The sequence below is a fragment of the Leuciscus leuciscus genome, assembly GCF_965113295.1.
Source record: "Leuciscus leuciscus genome assembly, chromosome: 7".
Lineage (NCBI taxonomy): Eukaryota > Metazoa > Chordata > Actinopteri > Cypriniformes > Leuciscidae > Leuciscus > Leuciscus leuciscus.
The window spans coordinates 25,424,289-25,443,805 of NC_138731.1; the positions used below are offsets into that span (position 1 = coordinate 25,424,289).

General features: G+C 38.9%; 1 protein-coding gene across 18 annotated transcripts in view; it reads right to left on the bottom strand.

Annotated features, from left to right (window-relative positions):
• The window catches only part of neb (nebulin), a gene marked incomplete at its 3' end in the record, with an annotated part of 60,741 nt that overhangs the window by 24,832 nt on the left and 16,392 nt on the right, over positions 1 to 19,517 (bottom strand). For 16 of the 18 annotated variants that reach the window (XM_082175555.1, XM_082175550.1, XM_082175545.1 and 13 more), the window contains 60 exons: positions 19,126 to 19,233; positions 18,685 to 18,996; positions 18,348 to 18,554; positions 18,155 to 18,259; positions 17,940 to 18,047; positions 17,509 to 17,820; positions 17,204 to 17,410; positions 16,971 to 17,075; positions 16,532 to 16,639; positions 16,128 to 16,439; positions 15,809 to 16,015; positions 15,549 to 15,653; positions 15,347 to 15,454; positions 14,949 to 15,260; positions 14,642 to 14,845; positions 14,435 to 14,539; positions 14,116 to 14,223; positions 13,721 to 14,032; positions 13,281 to 13,484; positions 13,042 to 13,146; positions 12,806 to 12,913; positions 12,401 to 12,712; positions 12,065 to 12,268; positions 11,858 to 11,962; positions 11,626 to 11,733; positions 11,206 to 11,517; positions 10,854 to 11,057; positions 10,657 to 10,761; positions 10,467 to 10,574; positions 10,065 to 10,376; positions 9,757 to 9,960; positions 9,421 to 9,525; positions 9,147 to 9,254; positions 8,706 to 9,017; positions 8,401 to 8,604; positions 8,151 to 8,255; positions 7,930 to 8,037; positions 7,528 to 7,839; positions 7,233 to 7,436; positions 6,768 to 6,872; positions 6,546 to 6,653; positions 6,069 to 6,380; positions 5,863 to 5,967; positions 5,674 to 5,772; positions 3,828 to 3,929; positions 3,618 to 3,725; positions 3,220 to 3,531; positions 2,833 to 2,937; positions 2,635 to 2,739; positions 2,429 to 2,533; positions 2,235 to 2,342; positions 1,924 to 2,034; positions 1,607 to 1,804; positions 1,432 to 1,536; positions 1,231 to 1,335; positions 1,023 to 1,127; positions 828 to 935; positions 610 to 723; positions 325 to 522; positions 77 to 181 (listed from right to left, as the gene is read on the bottom strand). In XM_082175555.1, the coding sequence (XP_082031681.1) occupies positions 77 to 181; positions 325 to 522; positions 610 to 723; positions 828 to 935; positions 1,023 to 1,127; positions 1,231 to 1,335; positions 1,432 to 1,536; positions 1,607 to 1,804; positions 1,924 to 2,034; positions 2,235 to 2,342; positions 2,429 to 2,533; positions 2,635 to 2,739; positions 2,833 to 2,937; positions 3,220 to 3,531; positions 3,618 to 3,725; positions 3,828 to 3,929; positions 5,674 to 5,772; positions 5,863 to 5,967; positions 6,069 to 6,380; positions 6,546 to 6,653; positions 6,768 to 6,872; positions 7,233 to 7,436; positions 7,528 to 7,839; positions 7,930 to 8,037; positions 8,151 to 8,255; positions 8,401 to 8,604; positions 8,706 to 9,017; positions 9,147 to 9,254; positions 9,421 to 9,525; positions 9,757 to 9,960; positions 10,065 to 10,376; positions 10,467 to 10,574; positions 10,657 to 10,761; positions 10,854 to 11,057; positions 11,206 to 11,517; positions 11,626 to 11,733; positions 11,858 to 11,962; positions 12,065 to 12,268; positions 12,401 to 12,712; positions 12,806 to 12,913; positions 13,042 to 13,146; positions 13,281 to 13,484; positions 13,721 to 14,032; positions 14,116 to 14,223; positions 14,435 to 14,539; positions 14,642 to 14,845; positions 14,949 to 15,260; positions 15,347 to 15,454; positions 15,549 to 15,653; positions 15,809 to 16,015; positions 16,128 to 16,439; positions 16,532 to 16,639; positions 16,971 to 17,075; positions 17,204 to 17,410; positions 17,509 to 17,820; positions 17,940 to 18,047; positions 18,155 to 18,259; positions 18,348 to 18,554; positions 18,685 to 18,996; positions 19,126 to 19,233 (10,017 nt within the window). The remainder of the gene's footprint in view (positions 1 to 76; positions 182 to 324; positions 523 to 609; positions 724 to 827; positions 936 to 1,022; positions 1,128 to 1,230; positions 1,336 to 1,431; positions 1,537 to 1,606; positions 1,805 to 1,923; positions 2,035 to 2,234; positions 2,343 to 2,428; positions 2,534 to 2,634; positions 2,740 to 2,832; positions 2,938 to 3,219; positions 3,532 to 3,617; positions 3,726 to 3,827; positions 3,930 to 5,673; positions 5,773 to 5,862; positions 5,968 to 6,068; positions 6,381 to 6,545; positions 6,654 to 6,767; positions 6,873 to 7,232; positions 7,437 to 7,527; positions 7,840 to 7,929; positions 8,038 to 8,150; positions 8,256 to 8,400; positions 8,605 to 8,705; positions 9,018 to 9,146; positions 9,255 to 9,420; positions 9,526 to 9,756; positions 9,961 to 10,064; positions 10,377 to 10,466; positions 10,575 to 10,656; positions 10,762 to 10,853; positions 11,058 to 11,205; positions 11,518 to 11,625; positions 11,734 to 11,857; positions 11,963 to 12,064; positions 12,269 to 12,400; positions 12,713 to 12,805; positions 12,914 to 13,041; positions 13,147 to 13,280; positions 13,485 to 13,720; positions 14,033 to 14,115; positions 14,224 to 14,434; positions 14,540 to 14,641; positions 14,846 to 14,948; positions 15,261 to 15,346; positions 15,455 to 15,548; positions 15,654 to 15,808; positions 16,016 to 16,127; positions 16,440 to 16,531; positions 16,640 to 16,970; positions 17,076 to 17,203; positions 17,411 to 17,508; positions 17,821 to 17,939; positions 18,048 to 18,154; positions 18,260 to 18,347; positions 18,555 to 18,684; positions 18,997 to 19,125; positions 19,234 to 19,517) is intronic. The other 2 variants (XM_082175551.1, XM_082175552.1) reach the window with 2 other exon arrangements.

Below are 19,517 nucleotides of genomic sequence, written 5' to 3' on the forward strand. Positions count from 1 at the left end.
AGGACAAGAACATCAGATGTGAGATGATTATGGAGTAGGAGGAGCATGAAAGAAAATTAAATGAGGCTACACTTACGTCACTCTGCAGTTTCATAGATTGCTTGCAACGAAGAATCTCAGGAGTGTCCCAAGTATAGCAGCCAATACCCTTTAACCAGTTGAGGTCATCTTTGTAGAAGATCTAAATTAGATGCAATAATACAGGGTTACAGCAGCAAAAAGACCTCAAAACAATCTCAGGTAGTGGAACCTAACGTGCTTGCCATTTGCGTATGACAATACACAAAAATATGAAACGTGTTTGGATGTGTTTGGATAACTCACGTCGCTCAGTTGCTCGTTGACCTTGCGGGCATGTACATACACCTGCATGTCAGGCAGGCAGATCCACTGGTGCAGGTATTTACGGTAGTCGACCTCACTAACAGTCTTCTGAGTATTGCGTGCAGCTACGATGTCAAGCATGTCGGGAGGTATATTGATTTTAGCCTTGGTCTTCTCATATTTGTCTTTGTACAGGCGCTAATGAAAAAGGTGTTACAAAGAGCTTTTAATTGTTTGTAGATTTGGTAAGTTACAAAGCTGAACCTCAGCTGATGCTTTACTCACATCCAGAACCAGTTTTCCAGCCTTGATACATCTTGCAGTGCCGGGGTCGTCCTCAAGACACTTAGGCAGACTGTACAGGGTCTTGAACTTCTCATAATCTTCCTTGTATTTAACCTACAAAAACCAAGGAAGGTTTAACGGCCAGTATGTTTAGGACATTCAGGCAGTTCCCTCTATATGGATAAGTAAGCACTGGAGAAGGGACTGGAGAAACTCACATTGCTCAGGATGACCTTCTGTTGTTTGGCATGGACTAAGGCATGGGAATCGTGAGGGATGTTGTAGCTCTTGGCCTTGATCTTGTCCCAAGCAGCAGAATATGCTTTCTAAATGTACACAAAGAACATTTCAAGAACTGGGACAACAAATAAAACCAGGAACTCAGGATTTTAGAGCTTTTCTCGCAGGCTTACGGTGCTGTAGATCTGCTTCAGGTTGAAGCATCTTGCGTAGTCCTGGGTGTCCAGAATGGTGGTGTAAATATGCTTCTCCTTATGATATGCCTCTCTGTAGTTCAACTGAAGATGAAACATAAAATATGCAGCTTATTACCTTTTGAACTCCAAAGTATAGAGCTCTTGATAGTACTGATCTGACTTATCAGTTAATGGGAGTACAAACCTCACTGGCCCAAGTGTGGCCCAGGATGGCAGTCACATATACAGGGGTGTCTGTCACAATGGAGTAGTTGTTCCATTCCTTCTTGCCTTCTGCTTTGTATTTAATCTGTGTGGAAAAAAAATAATTAAACCTTCAAACAGGTGGAAACACAATAATGTGTCTTTATTGTAAACTACAAGATGAGTTGAAAAAGTTACTCACATCACTCTGTAGCTCATATGATTTCTTGGCACGTACAATCTCAGGAGTGTCCCAGGCGTAACAGCCAACACCCTTCATCCAGTTCAGGTCTTCTTTGTAGAACACCTGCCAGGGAGAAATTTGTCAAATGTAGCCATTGAACAGGTCTGACACATTCAAAGTAATCATAACCTACATCACTCAAGATCTCATTGGCCTTGCGTGCACGGATGGCATCGTTCTGATCAGGGTGGCATGTCCACTGGTGCAGGCGTGTACGGTATAGCACATCACTTAGGATTTCCTGGCATTTCTTGGCAACCACATGGCTGATCATATCAGCAGGAATGTGGAGCTTAGTTTTGGTTTCATTGTAGTCTTTGTGGTAGTCTCTCTGATGGACAGATTGAAAAAAGTCTGGTTGATGAGGAGTTAAACTATAAGATAAATCAAGTGGATATCAAAGTACAGCGATCTTAGACCTCAAGCATGGTAATAATAAAAACAACTCACCAGATTTTTCATCTTCTCCATATGACCAGAGCGAACCACCTCAGGGTAGTCAACCAGAGTTGAAGCCAAATAGTGGCCTTTGGCTTTCTCATGGGCATCATGGTACTTATACTGCGGTGTTTCAATACAAGAAAGAATCAACAATCATCCCTTCTAAACCAGTATTTAACAGTGTTTGAAGCAAACAATCAATATGGGTATAATATTAAAAAGCCTTTTTTAAACACTGCATTGTCAGTAACTGACCCAAGTTATGTGGCAATAAGGAAAGGGTCTATTTTATTTCATATTAATTCATTTTTGATACTCACATCACTGATCATGTCTCTGGCCCTCTTGGCTATTTGTACTGGCATATATTCATGGTTCAGCTGGTAGCCAGTGGCTTTGCTCTCATCCCAGTTGACTTTGTACAATTTCTAGAATAACAACAACAAAATATCCTAAATGCAATTCATCACATAATCTAAACATATACAAACATGTCTGGAATAGACTTTGTTACCTCACTGATCATCTTTGCAACATCTCTAGAGTGAGCCAGCTGTGGTGTATCTTCAGATCCAATGTAGTGACCCTTCTCCAGGTTAAATGATTCTTTGTACTTTAGCTGAGTAACAACAGAAATATTGACCCAATTGATAAGTTAACCTCTTTCACATCAGTATTCACCAATGAAGATGAAAATGCCAAAATCTGAGACACACTTACATCGCTGAGGTTGAATGCGTTAACCTTTGCAAGGACAACCTCAGGGCGATCCACAATGTGAGTATATTTGCTAAAGTTGTCTTTAGCATCCTTCTTATAAAGTCTCTGCGTGGGGAAAAGAAACAGGCATTTTTGTAAGATAATGGAGGTTTTATTATAACAGAGAAGTTAGACAAAAAAAAGTGTGGTCAAACTTACTTCGTTTATAATCTGTTGGGCTTTTCGGACTTTGACATGATCTACACAATCAGCAGCCACCCATCCACAACCACGTAACCATTCCAGATCTGCTTTGTAGACATTCTGGTGGGAGAGTATTATTACATTACATTACATTACATTACATTGTATTACATTACATTACATTATATTATATTATATTATATTATATTATATTATATTATATTATATTATATTATATTATACATTGTTACATTACATTGCATTACATTACATTATATTATATTATATTCAAATCAGTTAAATCAGATGTTTTATATAGCAATTGAAAATGTAAATTTATTCTGTATTTTAATAAACGAGAACAATTATTTTGATTTAAAAACCTCTTCATCCAATACTTACGTCACTGGCTAATTCATACGCTTTACGGGCCTGAATGACATCATTTTGATCGGGCATGCATGTCCACTGGTGCAAGCGAGTTCTGTAGTTGTCATCATTAACTTGGATCTGGCACTTCTTTGCATGCTCAAAAGCTATCATGTCCACTGGGAGGTTGAACTTGGTCTTGGACTTGTTGAAGTCCTTCTTGTAGAGAGCATCACTAGCAATCCTAGCTGAATTCAAAGCCAGCACGAGCAAAGGATCATCCTGGACGCTTAGGGCTCCAATGTGATGACCAACTTGCTTACGATAACCAGCCTTGTACTTGTACTGCAAAAAAAGAGGAAGATTTATTTGCATAGATAAATAAAATTAAGGTAAAATGGGTTTAGGATTAGGATTATTTATTTACTTACATCACTCTGCACTTTACTGGTGTTGATGCATTGTTTAATTGGGACTGCATCTCCAGGCATGAAGTATGATGTGGATTTGACCTTGTTCCAGTTTTTGGTGTACAAATGCTACAAGTGATGTTTAAAATGTCATTTTTGTTACTATTCAACGTTTTTATTCAACAATTCTTACAGACAATATTTTTTTCTCAAAAAGAAAAAATGCTTTACCGGGTGGTGCATTTTGGCCACTTCCCTTGCTGTAGCTAGAACTGGGGAGTCTGTCAAGGTGTATTTAGTCTTGTCCTGGTGCCAGGCCTCACGGTACTTAGCCTGAGAAGACAAAACAAAGACACTTAGAGAACAGTCATATGTTTGGAGAGAACATATTGCAAACTAAATATACTGTAAAAGCTCTGTTGTTTGAGTAACTACATGAAAAACCAATGCTTATTAGAGGTTCAAGCATGAAGTGTGCCCTAAAAATCTCTTAGTCCATTCATTCACTATTAAAAATGATATAAAAAAAATTATTTGTTACATTTATATAGCACTTTTCTGGGTACTCAAAGCGCTTTACATAGAAGGGGGGAAATCTCCTCAACCACCACCAATGTGCAGCATCCACCTGGATGATACGACGGCAGCCATATAGAGACAGAGCGTATTTAGGCCACGCCCACACCCAGGGGGAAAACAAACCAACTGTCTCCATTGACTTTGCATTGCGAGAGGCTGCCTCCTTGTCATTTCTTGCTTCTAACAAAAGACAGAAAAATGCCTAAAAACTGCTGTGTGACAAGGTGTACAGCAAAGAAGCTAAAAAAACCAGAAATAAGTTTTTATTAGCTCTCGACCCCAAAAAACGTGTGTTTTAGGACATAAAAGTGGATAAAGGCAGTTGAGACAGAGCGTCACGTGTCTCATTACTCTGAGAACTAACGTACGTCTGCTGGAGGAGACCGTAATCGGCAACACAGGATAGTTTATCTTCCAGAAATATAATATATAAAACTGACATTTGGATATTTGGCTCACCAGTGACCAAATGTTTAACTTACTGCACACGTGGTGTATTTTTAGTGCATACTGAGTGTCAGGATCCCACAATTTACCCATTCGTTCCAGCCTGTATCCACTTTTATGTCCTCAAACGCTCGTTTTTTGGGGTCGACAGCTTATGAAAACTTATTTCTGGGTTTCTTAGCTTGTTTGCTGTACACCTTGTCACATAGCAGCTTTTAGGCATTATTCTGTCTTTTCTTAGAAGCAAGAAATGACAAGGAGGCAGCCTCTCGCAATGCAAAGTCAATGGAGACAGTTGCTTTGTTTTCCCCCTTGGTGGGCGTGGTCTTCAGATTATGACGCGTTGCGCTCTGTCTCTATTGCCCTAGAACGCCCACCACACACCAGCTTATTGGTGGAGAGGAGACAGAGTGATGAAGCCAATCAGTATGTATGGGGATGATTAGGAGGCCATGATGGACAGGGGCCAATGGGCAAATATGGCCAGGATGCTGGGGTTAAACCCAAACTCTTTTTTTCCGAAGGACATCCTGGGATTTTTAATGACCACAGAGAGTCAGGACCTCGGTTTAACGTCTCATCCGAAGGACTGTGCTCTTTGACAGTATAGTGTCCCCGTCACTATACTAGGGCGTTAGGACCCACACAGACCACAGGGTGAGCACCCCCTGCTGGCCTCACTAACACCTCTTCCAGCAGCAACATAGTTTTCCCAGGAGGTCTCTCATCCATGTAATGACCAGGCTCAACCCTGCTTATCTTCAGTGGGCCACCAGTCTTGGGCTACAGGGTGAAATGGCTGCTGGCCAATATCACCCTGTGCCAATATTAAGAAACATTTTAATGATATGGCTTTGAAACTGAAAGTTTGAAAACTGCTTGCATAATCAGAGTATTTTTTGATGAATTTAATTAATTTAATTTATCTTTTCATTAAATGAAAATGTAAAATTAAATTTAAACTTAAACGTAATTACAATTTTATCATTGTTTATCATTGTTGTTTTCCTTTGTATGAATGGATGATTGCAAATTATGTAGTAATGCTTACCTCATTGAGCACTTCAGCTGCGTTTTTGGAGCGCACAAAATCAATTCTTTCAATGGGTGTTGTATATTTCTGATCGTCCAGCTTCACACGGTAGCCTCTCTGTGAATCAGAAAAAAAAACAATCACACCTCTGTCTTGCATAAACTCATTGGTAGAAATATCTACAGTATATAGTGCCAAAAGACTTACATCAGCCAGAATCTTTTGGGCATTCCTCACTTTGACAACTTCAACAGACTCATGGGGAATCCATCCACATCCCCTGAGCCACTCCATGTCAGCCTTGTACACAGCCTAAACAACAAAAACAATCAAGTGAAAGAAAATATCACACTATTTCCTAGATTTGTTTTTCAATGGAACCATTTTAACTGTTCAATCAAAGCTCAACTTACATCACTACGCAGATCATAGACTTTCCTGGCCTGGACGACGTCATTGGAGTCTGGCAGGCAGGTCCAGTTGTGCAGTTGTGTTCTGTAGTTGAAATCATTGACTTGGATCTGACATTTCTTGGCCAGCTCAAGAGACAGCAGGTCCACTGGGAGGTTGAACTTGGTCTTGGACTTGTTAAAGTCCTTCTTGTAGAGAGCATCACTAGCAATCCTAGCTGAGTTCAAGGCCAGCATGAGCAGAGGATCATCCTGGACGCTGTGGGCTCCAATGTGATGACCAACTTGCTTACGGTAACCAGCCTTGTACTTGTACTGCATTTGAAAGATTCATATTTACATTACTCTTAAATAACTGAGGGGAACATTTCAAAGCCAAAATTAAAGATAGCTAATCAAAACCTTTTACAACATAAGAGAGAGAAAATACTACAAAGTTTAGAAAACAGACAGAAAAAACATGAATTTGCGTTTTCTTACGTCACTGGCTATGTCTCTGGAGGCTTTAGCCTTGATCACAGAAATGGCATCCTCTTTGATCTGGTATCCCTTTGCCTTTGCAGCATCCCAATCTTTGGTATACCTTTTCTGCAACAGGACAAAAAGTGGAAAGTGTTACCCAATAGTTTAATAGCATAATAAGCTCATAAAATAAAGTTAATTTTAGCAATACTCAGCAATTCTGCCTGTGAGTTTGCTTACATTGCTGACAGCAATGGCATTGGCTCTGGCCAGCTCGATGGCAGGTGTATTTGGCATGATGTGGACAGATGTCTTATCTTTGTCCCATGCTTCTCTGTATTTCCTCTGTGAACAAAATAATTCAAATCAAAAAATTAAAAAAAGGTTAAGGGCTTTATTTGGCACACATTGACGCAAAAACAAAAAAGACACAATTCAATTCACAAGTCTATTACACTAATTTAGAAAGATTTTACATTTCTAATCAACTGTACACATAATCGTAATTACTATCATTACTACTACAACTATATTCTTCCTATATTTAAATGTTTTGATGAATAATTCTGTGAAATTAAAATAAATATAATTTTACCCAGTGTTCGTGCTATACATTTTTATGCTTCATAATTTTTAAGCAGTCTTCAACTGTAATCTGAACATACAAATCTGAGTGAAGTACTAAAGGAAAGTCAATAATCTTACATCACTGAGGATGTCAGCATTTTGCTTGGCTAAGACGATGACCGGCAAGTCCACAGCACTGGTGAACTTGACAGTACTGGCAGGCTGGCGATACAGTCTCTCGTTGAGGATCGTCTGAGCATTCTTGGCTTTGATGACATCAATAGATCCTTGCGTCAACCAGCCACACCCACGGATCCATTCAAGGTCAGCTTTGTATACAGCCTAGTTTGAAAGTTTACAACAAAAAATTTTATTTAGTAATATAACAAACCAATGTAAACAGCACAGTGTGTAAAACTAATCATATACGTACATCACTGCGCAGATCATAGACCTTCCTGGCCTGGACGACATCATTGGAGTCTGGCAGGCAGGTCCAGTTGTGCAGGTAGGTTCTGTAGTTGAAATCATTGACCTGGGTCTGACATTTCTTAGCCAGCTCAAGAGACAGCAGGTCCGCTGGGAGGTTGTACTTGGTCTTTGATTTGTTGAAATCTTTCTTGTACAGAAGATCACTAGAAATCTTGCCTGAGTTCAAGGCTAGCATGATTAAGGGATCATCATGGATGCTGAGGGCGCCAATGTGGTGTCCTTGCTGCTTCCTGTATCCGGTTTTGTACTTGTACTGCAAGGTTTTAATGCATAAAAGAGATTGAGCACTATCATTTAACAGAGTGTGTTTAATGTGTTAGATAAGATTCACAATGATACTTGCATCACTAATGATGTCTCTGGAAGCCTTGGCAGATTTCACTGCGATGGCATCCTTAGGCAGGAAGTAGCCCTTCTTAAGGCTGTTCTCATAGTCTTGACGGTAATATTTCTGCAAGAACATGGGGAATCAACACATACTGATTTAACAGGATTTGAAACATTAACTATTGTGCATTTATTTCTGATTTATTAGTCACTACGAAACAGTGTTTCTATACTTACGATGCTTGTGTTAAGTTTGTTCTGTTTTCCAAGCACGATCTCAGGGGTGTCTGGCATGACATGGATATGGATCTTGTCCTTATTCCAGGCATCAACATATGCACTCTGCAATGCAATAATAATGAAGACAAAAAGATAGACACATGCATCTATGCACTACACAACCCCAACCTGCAACAGTGATTTCAAATAGTGATTTAATTTTTTTAACCTTTACACATATTAGTGAAATCTTCTAGGAAAAAAATACCTTGTCCATGATCTTGGCATTGGCTTGGGCAAGAGCAAAAGGCACGGAATCTGTCTTGCTAGTATACTTTAAGGTGCTTGGATGCTGTCGGTACTTCCTTTCACTCAGAATCTCACCAGCCTTTTTAGCCTTCTCTACATCAACCGAACCAATGGGTACCCATCCTGTACCTCTGATCCATTCCATATCAGCCTTATACACAGCCTGATGGCAGAAAATACATGAGAAATAGTAAGAAAGCATACAATGCTGGTAGTGTAGATCAACTGATTATGATTACAAATAAGATTTTTAAAGAAACTCACATCGCTCTGGAGATCATAGACTTTCCTGGCTTGGACAACGTCATTGGAGTCTGGCAGGCAGGTCCAGTTGTGCAGTTGTGTTCTGTAGTTGAAATCATTGACTTGGATCTGACATTTCTTGGCCAGCTCAAGAGACAGCAGGTCCACTGGGAGGTGGAACTTGGTCTTGGACTTGTTGAAGTCCTTCTTGTAGAGAGCATCACTAGCAATCTTTGCTGAGTTCAAGGCAAGCATAATCAAAGGATCATCCTGGACGCTTAGGGCTCCAATGTGATGACCAACTTGCTTACGGTAACCAGCCTTGTACTTGTACTGCAAGAGAAGGATGATTGCAGCATTAAAGATGTATCCTATTTATATTTACATGACAGGGCAATAAGAGAGAAAATGTATCAATCAGCTTGTAATATCAGTGTGACTTTCTAGACAGTATATACTCACATCACTAATAATTTCTCTGGATTTTTTAGCAGCTTTGATGGCGACAGCATCGGTTTTGATGTCATAGCCTTTCCTGAAAATGTCCTCAACCGCTTGTCTGTATAGTTTCTGTAAGCAGAATTTTATTTTGTATTTTATGTTTTTCTGAAGTGAAATGCTGAATTGGACTAATTTGGAAATCAAACAGAATGCATGAATTTGAGAGGCTTAGTTTAACAACTTAAACTAAAACAATATAATGAAGAAAAAACAATCATTCAAAAGTGATACCTACCCTACTATTGGTAATTGCATTAGCCCTTGAGAGCACAATCTCTGGGGTATCAGGAGGGATATGGATCTTTATCTTGTCAGCCTCCCATGCTGCATGGTACTGACGCTAAAATGAAAAGAATATGTGTCAGAAACAATTTCAATACTGTGTCAGCTATAATTAAGGACAATAAGAACATCTTGCAATAGATAAAAAATAACATAAAAGAGTAATATATGCAAATTAATGTATACTAAACCTTATGTAGTAATTGATATTGTGACTAAATTGTTCTCCAGAGAATTGTGTTGACATAGTTCAGTTGGATTCCAATCATATGACATTTATTCTACTAACCTGATCCATAGTTTGAGCATTTGCCTTTGCAAGCACCAAAGGCATGGACTGCATGTCTTGTGTATACTTGAATGTTTGTGGTTTCTGTCTGTAGAGTTGCTCGTTGAGGATCTCAGCTGCTTTCTTTGCTTTCAGGACATCAAGCGAGCCAATGGGGACCCATCCTAGACCAGTCATAAACTCCATGTCTGCTTTGTACACAGCCTGAGGTGAAGAGGAAATGTTACTTTGCAAAACTATACAGTACATATTTGATTAAAAAGTATCTGTAGAAATAATAGAATGCCATTTTAGCTTGACAAACATACATCGCTACGGAGATCATAGACTTTTCTGGCCTGGACGACATCATTGGAGTCTGGCAGGCAGGTCCAGTTGTGCAGTTGTGTTCTGTAGTTGAAATCATTGACTTGGATCTGACATTTCTTGGCCAGCTCAAGAGACAGCAGGTCCACTGGGAGGTGGAACTTGGTCTTGGACTTGTTGAAGTCCTTCTTGTAGAGAGCATCACTAGCAATCTTTGCTGAGTTCAAGGCAAGCATAATCAAAGGATCATCATGGACGCTGAGGGCTCCAATGTGATGACCAACTTGCTTACGGTAACCAGCCTTGTACTTGTACTAAAAATAATAAATAAAAAGGTTTTAGAAAGTAATTGTGAATAATAATGTGTGCGTTTGGCACAAACTATGTTTAAAAAAGTCACTCACGTCACTGATGATATTCCTGGATGCCTTAGCTGCTTTGATAGCAATAGCATCACCGCGTAAATCGTAGCCCTTCTTCTTAGATTCTTCATTGGCAAGTTTATACCTTTTCTAAAATTGGAAAATATTTAACAGATTTAGAGTTATCAGAAAAAAAGAAAATGTGAATATTTCAGACATATACTGTACATACCTCACTGTAATTTATATTGTTCTGCTTTGCCAACAGAACATCCATACAGTCAGGCATAATGTGGATTTTCGTTTTATCCTTGTCCCAGGCTTCAGTGTAAAGTTTCTAGAAGAGTTGAATAAAATTATGTCAGACATTTAAAACTTCAAGCTATTTGTAAGAGTTCTTGTGTTCAGAAACCTACTGACAAGATTCACCTTATTTGCAATAGTAGCATTATTTTTAGCTAAAACTAGTGGCATGTCTTCAGTAGTAACGGTGAACTTAAAGTTGCTTGGGTGCTGACGGTACTTCCTTTCATTCAGGATTTCCCCAGCCTTTTTCACTTTCTCAACGTCAACTGAACCAATGGGAACCCATCCTAATCCTTGAAGCCATTTCAGATCAGCCTTGTACACGGCCTAATTGCACAGACAAAAATAAAATAAAAATAAATAATAATAATAATAATAATAATAATAATATTATATATATATATATGTGTGTGAATAATTTGACATGATTGTAGCAAGAAATAACAAAAGTCAAGAGGACTTTAAATAGACATACATCACTCTGGATCTCATAACATTGTCTGGCCTGGACAACGTCATTGGAGTCTGGCAGGCAGGTCCAGTTGTGCAGGTAGGTTCTGTAGTTGGCATCATTGACTTGGATCTGGTTCTTCTTGGCCAACTCAAAAGCTATCATGTCCACTGGGAGGTTGAACTTGGTCTTGGACTTGTTGAAGTCCTTCTTGTAGAGAGCATCACTAGCAATTCTAGCTGAATTCAAAGCCAGCACGAGCAAAGGATCATCCTGGACGCTTAGGGCTCCAATGTGATGACCAACTTGCTTACGATAACCAGTCTTGTACTTGTACTACAGTTAAATGATTAAAAGGCAATAAGAGTGAATAAAAGACTAGGAGAACATTCTGGACCATGAACAATGAATGACTGTGAATAAAGAAAGGACAAGAGCACTCACATCACTGATGATATCCCGAGAGGCTTTAGCTGCTTTAATAGAAATGGCATCACCACGCATATCATAGCCTTTCTTTTTGGCCTCCTCATTTGCAAGTGTATATTGTTTCTGGAAATAAAAACAATAGTTAATTTCAATCCCCAAAAAATTATTAAAAAAGTAATAAAGTACATTTGGGGAAAAAAATATAACCTCTCATCATCAGTTCAATGACTTAAACCGAATGACTTACCACACTGTAGTTAATTTTGTTCTGTTTGGCAAGCAATATCTCCATTGTATCTGGCATGACGTGGATCTTGGTTTTATCCTTTTCCCAAGCTTCCACATAGCTTTTCTATAGTGTAAAGAAAAAGAAAAAGAAACATAAATGCAAAGTATCTATACACATTACAATGGAAAAGAGAAGACAATTATGGTACTGATCAAATCAGGCTACCTTGTTCATGATGCCTGCATTGTTTTTGGCCAAGACCAGTGGCATGTCTTCAGTTGTGCAAGTGAACTTGAAGTTGCTTGGGTGCTGACGATACTTCTGTTCATTTAGGATTTCTCCAGCCTTTTTAACCTTCTCAACATCAATCGAACCAATGGGAACCCATCCGAGTCCTTGAAGCCATTTAAGATCAGCTTTGTACACCGCCTGAGAACAAACATAGCAAAAACATTGTCATTATGTACAGAAATTATATGCCTGTATAAACCGGATGTTTTTGAAAAATCGAGATCTCGCTTTTTAAAATCCTATATATAGCATATCTCTGTAGCAGCTTACATCACTCTGAAGATCATAGACTTTTCTGGCCTGGACAACGTCATTGGAGTCTGGCAGGCAGGTCCAGTTGTGCAAGTGGGTTCTGTAGTTGAAATCATTGACCTGGATCTGACATTTCTTGGCCAGCTCAAGAGACAACAGGTCCACTGGGAGGTGGAACTTGGTCTTGGACTTGTTGAAGTCCTTCTTGTAGAGAGCATCACTAGCAATCTTCGCTGAGTTCAAAGCCAGAACGAGCAAAGGATCATCCTGGACGCTTAGGGCTCCAATGTGATGACCAACTTGCTTACGATAACCAGTCTTGTACTTGTACTGTTTAAAAGAAAGAGTGGTTTATGACATGAGTTAATTTTATGATATGAAATGTTTTGTTGACTTTTTAATGCGGTAAATCAAAATACTCACATCACTGATGATGTCCCTGGAAGCCTTGGCTGCTTTGATGGCGATGGCATCACTTCGCAGGTCATAGCCCTTCTTTTTAGCTTCCTCGTTTGCAAGCCTGTATGAATTCTTAGAAAACATTCAAATAAACAATTATTTTTTTTTTTTTAAATCACAAAGTAGAAAATAATATATAAATTATTAATCAAGAACATCCATTATACACCATTAAGGGGCTAATGTTGTGTCATACTTACCAGACTGTAGTTGGTCTTGTTTTGTTTTGCTAGTACAATGTCCATAGCATCTGGCATAACATGGACCTTTGTCTTGTCTTTGTTCCAGGCGTCAACATATTGTTGCTATCAAATAGGAGCATGAAATTAAAAAATAAGAAAAAATACTTCACATCCACACATCAACTGTCTACACACTTAACAAATTAAATAAATGAGAAAAATGACACATGCATATCCAATATCTTATCAGCAGTTACCTTGTTCATGACATCATTGTTGGCTTTAGCCAAGACAATCGGCATGTCTTGAGTTGATATGGTGAATTTGAAGTTGCTTGGGTGCTGACGATACTTATTTTCACTCAGGATTTCTGCAGCCTTTTTCGCTTTCTCAACATCAAGAGAACCAATGGGGACCCATCCAAGACCTTGAAGCCATTTTAGATCAGCCTTGTAAACAGCCTAAGAGCATATGTTGAAAGAATACCTGTTAGTGACTCTACATCTTATTCATTGGTATCTTGGTAGCTTTATCTCTTTATCTCTTATCTCTAGGGACTCAAGCAATCCCTTTTTCCTATTTTAATAACACTCTTGCATACTGGCTACAAACTAAAAAACAAAATGGAAAGTCAATTCCATGAAGATCCAGGAATGGATAAATGCATTTTGCTCAACAGAAGATGAATATCACATACATCACTCTGGATGTCATAGACTTGTCTGGCCTGGACGACATCATTGGAGTCTGGCAGGCAGGTCCAGTTGTGCAGGTAGGTTCTGTAGTTAAAATCATTGACTTGGATCTGACATTTCTTGGCCAGCTCAAGAGACAGCAGGTCCACTGGGAGGTGGAACTTGGTCTTGGACTTGTTGAAGTCCTTCTTGTAGAGAGCATCACTAGCAATCTTTGCTGAGTTCAAGGCCAGCATGAGCAGAGGATCATCCTGGATGCTGCGGGCTCCAATGTGATGACCAACTTGCTTACGGTAACCAGTCTTGTACTTGTACTGCAAGGAAAGAAAATATTCTCAGTGTAGCAAATGATATCCTCAATGTGTCATTTATTGCCTTATCAGTTTGTTGTACTTACGTCACTAGCAATGTCTCTGGAGGCTCTGGCAGCGATGATAGATATGGCATCACTGCGCATATCATAACCCTTCTTCTTGGCCAGTTCATGGGCGAGTTTATATTGTTTCTGAAGAGCAAATAACACAAAATATTTGAACAAACTTGTGGGAACAGCAGAATATAATGTATCTTTTGTTGTCTTCACATAAAAATCAATGTTCATTGCTCTTAATCTGTTTATGTCTCATACTCAATATTTATAATATTTGTTTCAGTTTTACAACTGGAAATACTTTGATATACAACTGAGCATTTAGTTTTAAATATTAAATACTGACCTCACTATAGATTACTTTGTTTTGCTTTGCAAGAACCACGTCCATTGCATCTGGCATGATGTGAATCTTCGTTTTATCACTGTTCCAAGCTTCAATATATTTCGACTGCCAGAATGGAGAGAGAATTAAACACCAAAATTAATGTCAAAAACAATATTTTAGACCTGTCCCATATGTGTCTAGATATCAAATGTACAGCTACAGTACCTTGTTCATGATGTCATTATTGGCTTTAGCCAAGACCAGTGGCATATCTTCAGTTGTGCAAGTGAACTTGAAGTTGCTTGGGTGCTGACGATACTTCTGTTCACTAAGGATTTCTCCAGCCTTTTTCACCTTCTCAACATCAATCGAACCAATGGGGACCCATCCGAGACCTTTTAGCCACTTCAGATCAGATTTGTACACCGCCTAAGAGCAGACATGTGTGAAAAGAGTGCCTATACAAGCCTCATAAGAATGGCCCTTCAACCTTATTTATATATGTATAAAATTGCAGTAAATTCAGACATACATCACTCTGGATCTCATAACATTGTCTGGCCTGGACAACATCATTGGAGTCTGGCAGGCAGGTCCAGTTGTGCAGGTAGGTTCTGTAGTTAGCATCATTGACTTGGATCTGGTTCTTCTTGGCCAACTCAAAAGCTATCATGTCCACTGGGAGGTTGAACTTGGTCTTGGACTTGTTGAAGTCCTTCTTATAGAGAGCATCACTAGCAATTCTAGCTGAATTCAAAGCCAGCATTAGCAAAGGATCATCCTGGACGCTTAGGGCTCCAATGTGATGACCAACTTGCTTTCGATAACCAGTCTTGTACTTGTACTGTGAAAAGTCCATTAAAACATCTATTACTTTCTGATAAGTACACAGTAACCATATGATGGGTCCAATAAGGAAGAAAGACTTACATTACTAGCAATGGCACATGATGCTTTAGCAGCTTGAATTGCGATAGCGTCAGCGCGTAGATCGTAACCTTTTTTCTTTGCTTGTTCATTGGCAAGTCTGTAAAGTTTCTAAAGGAAAATAAGAAATTCTTTTTTACTATTATACTTTGACAATTACTACTTGCAATCAGTCAACAATTAAGAATCTGATGGCATCACTAACCTCACTGTAATTAACTTTATTTTGACGAGCAAGAGTCACTTCCATCGAATCTGGCATAATGTGAACTTTGGTTTTGTCCTGCTCCCAGGCTGAAATATACTTTTGCTGTAGAAAGAATAAATGGGTAAATTTTAAATAATTAATTTATACTGGCTATTATTAATTATGTGTCACTAAAAAGAAAGTCAGTTGACTAAACATAATAGTCAAGATAATCAAAAGCAAAGTGCAGTGTCAAGTCAAATGGTTTCAATTTTCACCTTGTTGTTGATGTCATTGTTGGTTGCAGCTAGGACCAGATCCATGGAAGACATATCTTTAGTGAACTTGTGGTTACTGGCAGGTGTGCGGTACTGTTTCTCGCTGCCTATCCGGCTAGCAATTTTTGCTTTCTCCACATCCAGAGATCCAATGGGAATCCATCCAACTCCTTTGATGTAATTGTTATACTCAGATTTGTAGATGTTCTGCAGAATGAGAAAGAATGCTGTCATATCCACCATGTAAAATCTAATTGAAAAAGAATAGCATTTTATCAAAGACATTAAAACATAAGAAAATGCAAAGATCCCGACTCACATCACTTGCGATCGTCTGCATGTTGCGGGCTAGTACCAGGTTCATGGCATCAGGCAGAACTTTATTATGTGCAACGATATGCCTGTATCCAGCAAAGGTCTGAGCAGCCGTAGCATGCTTAGCATGAACAACGCTCAACATGTCCACGGGGGTGTGGTACTTCAGTTTAGACTTGTGGTAATCCTTCTTGTACAGTTTATCACTCTGAATCTTAGCCACCTGCATGTAGTGCACCAGCAAGGGGTCGTCCTGGATGCTACGGAAGCCAATATGATGGCCTCTTGCTTTATTGTACTCCTTTTTGTACTTGTACTGTAATGAAAAGTATTTGTAGAGGTCAGAACTGGTAATACTTGGATAAAGCGAGTAACAGAAACATTTGATTATCTATTTGAGAAACTCACATCACTGGCAATGTTTGTGGAGGTCCTGGCCGCAATCACTGATACAGCATCTGCCTTGAGGTCATAACCTTTCTTCTTCAGGGCTTCCAGTCCTGCTTTGTAGGCTTTCTGTAGTCAAAACGTAATTCTTAGGCATGACTTACCTCATTTCTTTTACAAAATGGCTACAAAATCACCATGATAGAAGACACCAATGCTCAAAGGGTAACATTTATTGTCAATAATTATAGGAATAAACAAATCTTCCACAAAGAAATATACATCATTATCCAAACTTTAGGCTGTTGCCAAACAATGTAGCAAAATGGCATATTAATATTAATTAGATTATATATTAGTTAGTTCCAGCAAAAGCAGACAAAGTGTCTGGAAATATTCTGTTGAAAATGTATTTAACTCAATTTGAACTTCTTGTAAACAATTTAAAGATTACACCTACCTCACTCATGTTGATGGCATTAGCTTTTGCAAGAACGATTTCCGGAATGTCAGGCATGACATGGATCTTTATCTTGTCCTTGTTCCAAGCATCTGTGTAAGCTTGCTACAATAAAATGCATTTAAAATATTATTTATTAATGGGACCAGCCACATAATCCATTAAAAATTACATGCAGACAAAACTCAGAATTTATAATTACCATAAGAGTTCATTACAAAAGTGTAACCTACCTTGTCCATGATTTTATTGTTGGCGGTAGCCAATGCGAGATCCATAGAGTCCATAAGTTTTTGGAACTTGTAGTTGGAGGGGTGAGTGCGGTACTTGTGGTCACTCAGGATCTTTCCTCCAATCTTTGCAGTCTCTACTCCCAATGAACCAATGGGCACCCATCCCATACCCTTCACTGTACAGTTGTACTCACTCTTGTACTCAACCTGAAAAATACAAGTTTCATTTAGACAATTTATGGTGACAGAAGTGGAAGCTTTGCTTTAAAAAAAAAGGACATGTAAAGTTTAAGAGGATGACTCACATCACTGGAGTTGACGTTCATGGAGCGAGCTAACGCCAGGTTCATGGCATCAGGCAGCAGGGTGTAATTATGGAAATGCTGCTTGTATCCTGCATATGTCTGAACCTTAGAGGCATTTTTGGCCTGCACAACACTTAACATGTCCACTGGGGTGTGGTACTTCAGCTTGGATTTGTGGTAATCCTTTTTGTAGTTCCTCTCACTCTGTATCTTAGCCACCTCCATGTAATGCACCAGCAAGGGGTCGTCCTGGAGGCTACGGAAGCCAACATGGTGGCCTCTTGCTTTCTCATATGCCAGCTTATACTTGTACTATAATGGCAGAAACATGGATTGATCAGAAAAGATTCCAACACATCAAGGATTTTTGCAAACATACAGTATAAGAGCAAGTATAAGAGCAAGAGGACAATGGCTGATGGGATACTTACATTGCTAACAATATTTCTGCCGGCTTTGGCAGCCACAATCGAAATAGCATCTGGTTTGAGATCATAGCCCTTTTTATACATTTCCTCAAGGCCAGCTTTGTAGAGTTTCTGAAAATACATAGAAAAGGCAATGAAATATACTGCAATGGTGTTTTTTGCTTTGATTATTAATGAGAATATTTTGAATAAATGCAAGTCAGTCTTGTGAATCATACCTGGCTCATGTTCAATGAATTGGCCTTGGCCAAGACAATTTCAGGACTGTCAGGCATCACATGAACTTTAAGCTTGTCCTGTTCCCAGGCAGCATGGTAGGATTTCTGTAAACAAAAGCATTTAAATGTTCATGGATTGACCATTAATCTTTCACCAGTCAAACCAATGAAAATAAACAGCATCTAGGCTTGCCTTGTCCATGATCTTATTGTTGGCGGTAGCCAATGTGAGATCCATAGAGTCCATAAGTTTTTGGAACTTGTAGTTGGAGGGGTGAGTGCGGTACTTGTGGTCACTCAAGATCTTTCCTCCAATCTTTGCAGTCTCTACTCCCAATGAACCAATGGGCACCCATCCCATACCCTTCACTGTGTAATTGTACTCACTCTTGTACTCAACCTGGGAGACAACAAACAAAATGTTCAATCTTTTGTTAATCCAATTGTACTTCAATCGTAATAAAAATCACACAAGTTATGATCTACCCCCTCCAGGTGGGAGGCATGAGTTTTAAAAATTATGGACTTACATCACTGGAGTTGACGTTCATGGAGCGAGCTAACGCCAGGTTCATGGCATCAGGCAGCAGGGTGTAATTATGGAAATGCTGCTTGTATCCTGCATATGTCTGAACCTTGGAGGCATTTTTGGCCTGCACAACACTTAACATGTCCACTGGGGTGTGGTACTTCAGCTTGGATTTGTGGTAATCCTTTTTGTAGTTCCTCTCACTCTGTATCTTAGCCACCTCCATGTAATGCACCAGCAAGGGGTCGTCCTGGAGGCTGCGGAAGCCAACATGGTGGCCTCTTGCCTTCTCAAATGCTTTTTTGTACTGATACTATGATCAAAGAACAATACATTCTAATCAATCCAGTATATCCATTTATATAATTTTTTGGTTTAGATTTTTCGGACCTGCTGAACAGGCCTTTCAAACATTTTAATGCAAGATGCACTTTGCACTTACATTGCTGGCAATGTGCCTTCCATGTTTAGCAGCAAGAATGGAAATAGCATCAGATTTCATGTCATAGCCTTTGGCAATGTCCGCAAGCCACTGAGCCTTGTAGTTTGACTATAAAAATAAGATTTTTTGTTAATATGTACATTATATTAGTCTTTCAAAACAAACAAACAAACAAACAAACAAACAAATTAAAAATATTTACCTTAATAAATTAAATGTAATTAACTGATCAGGTCATAGTATATAAAAAACAATTATTAAAAAATATGACATGAAAATACATTTAAAAGAAAAAACTTTAAAACACTTCAGTGGTAAAGACTGCATATGTTGAAAAAGTGTTAATGCAATAATTAAGTTAAACTATCAATTAACTTTTGTAGCATTTCATT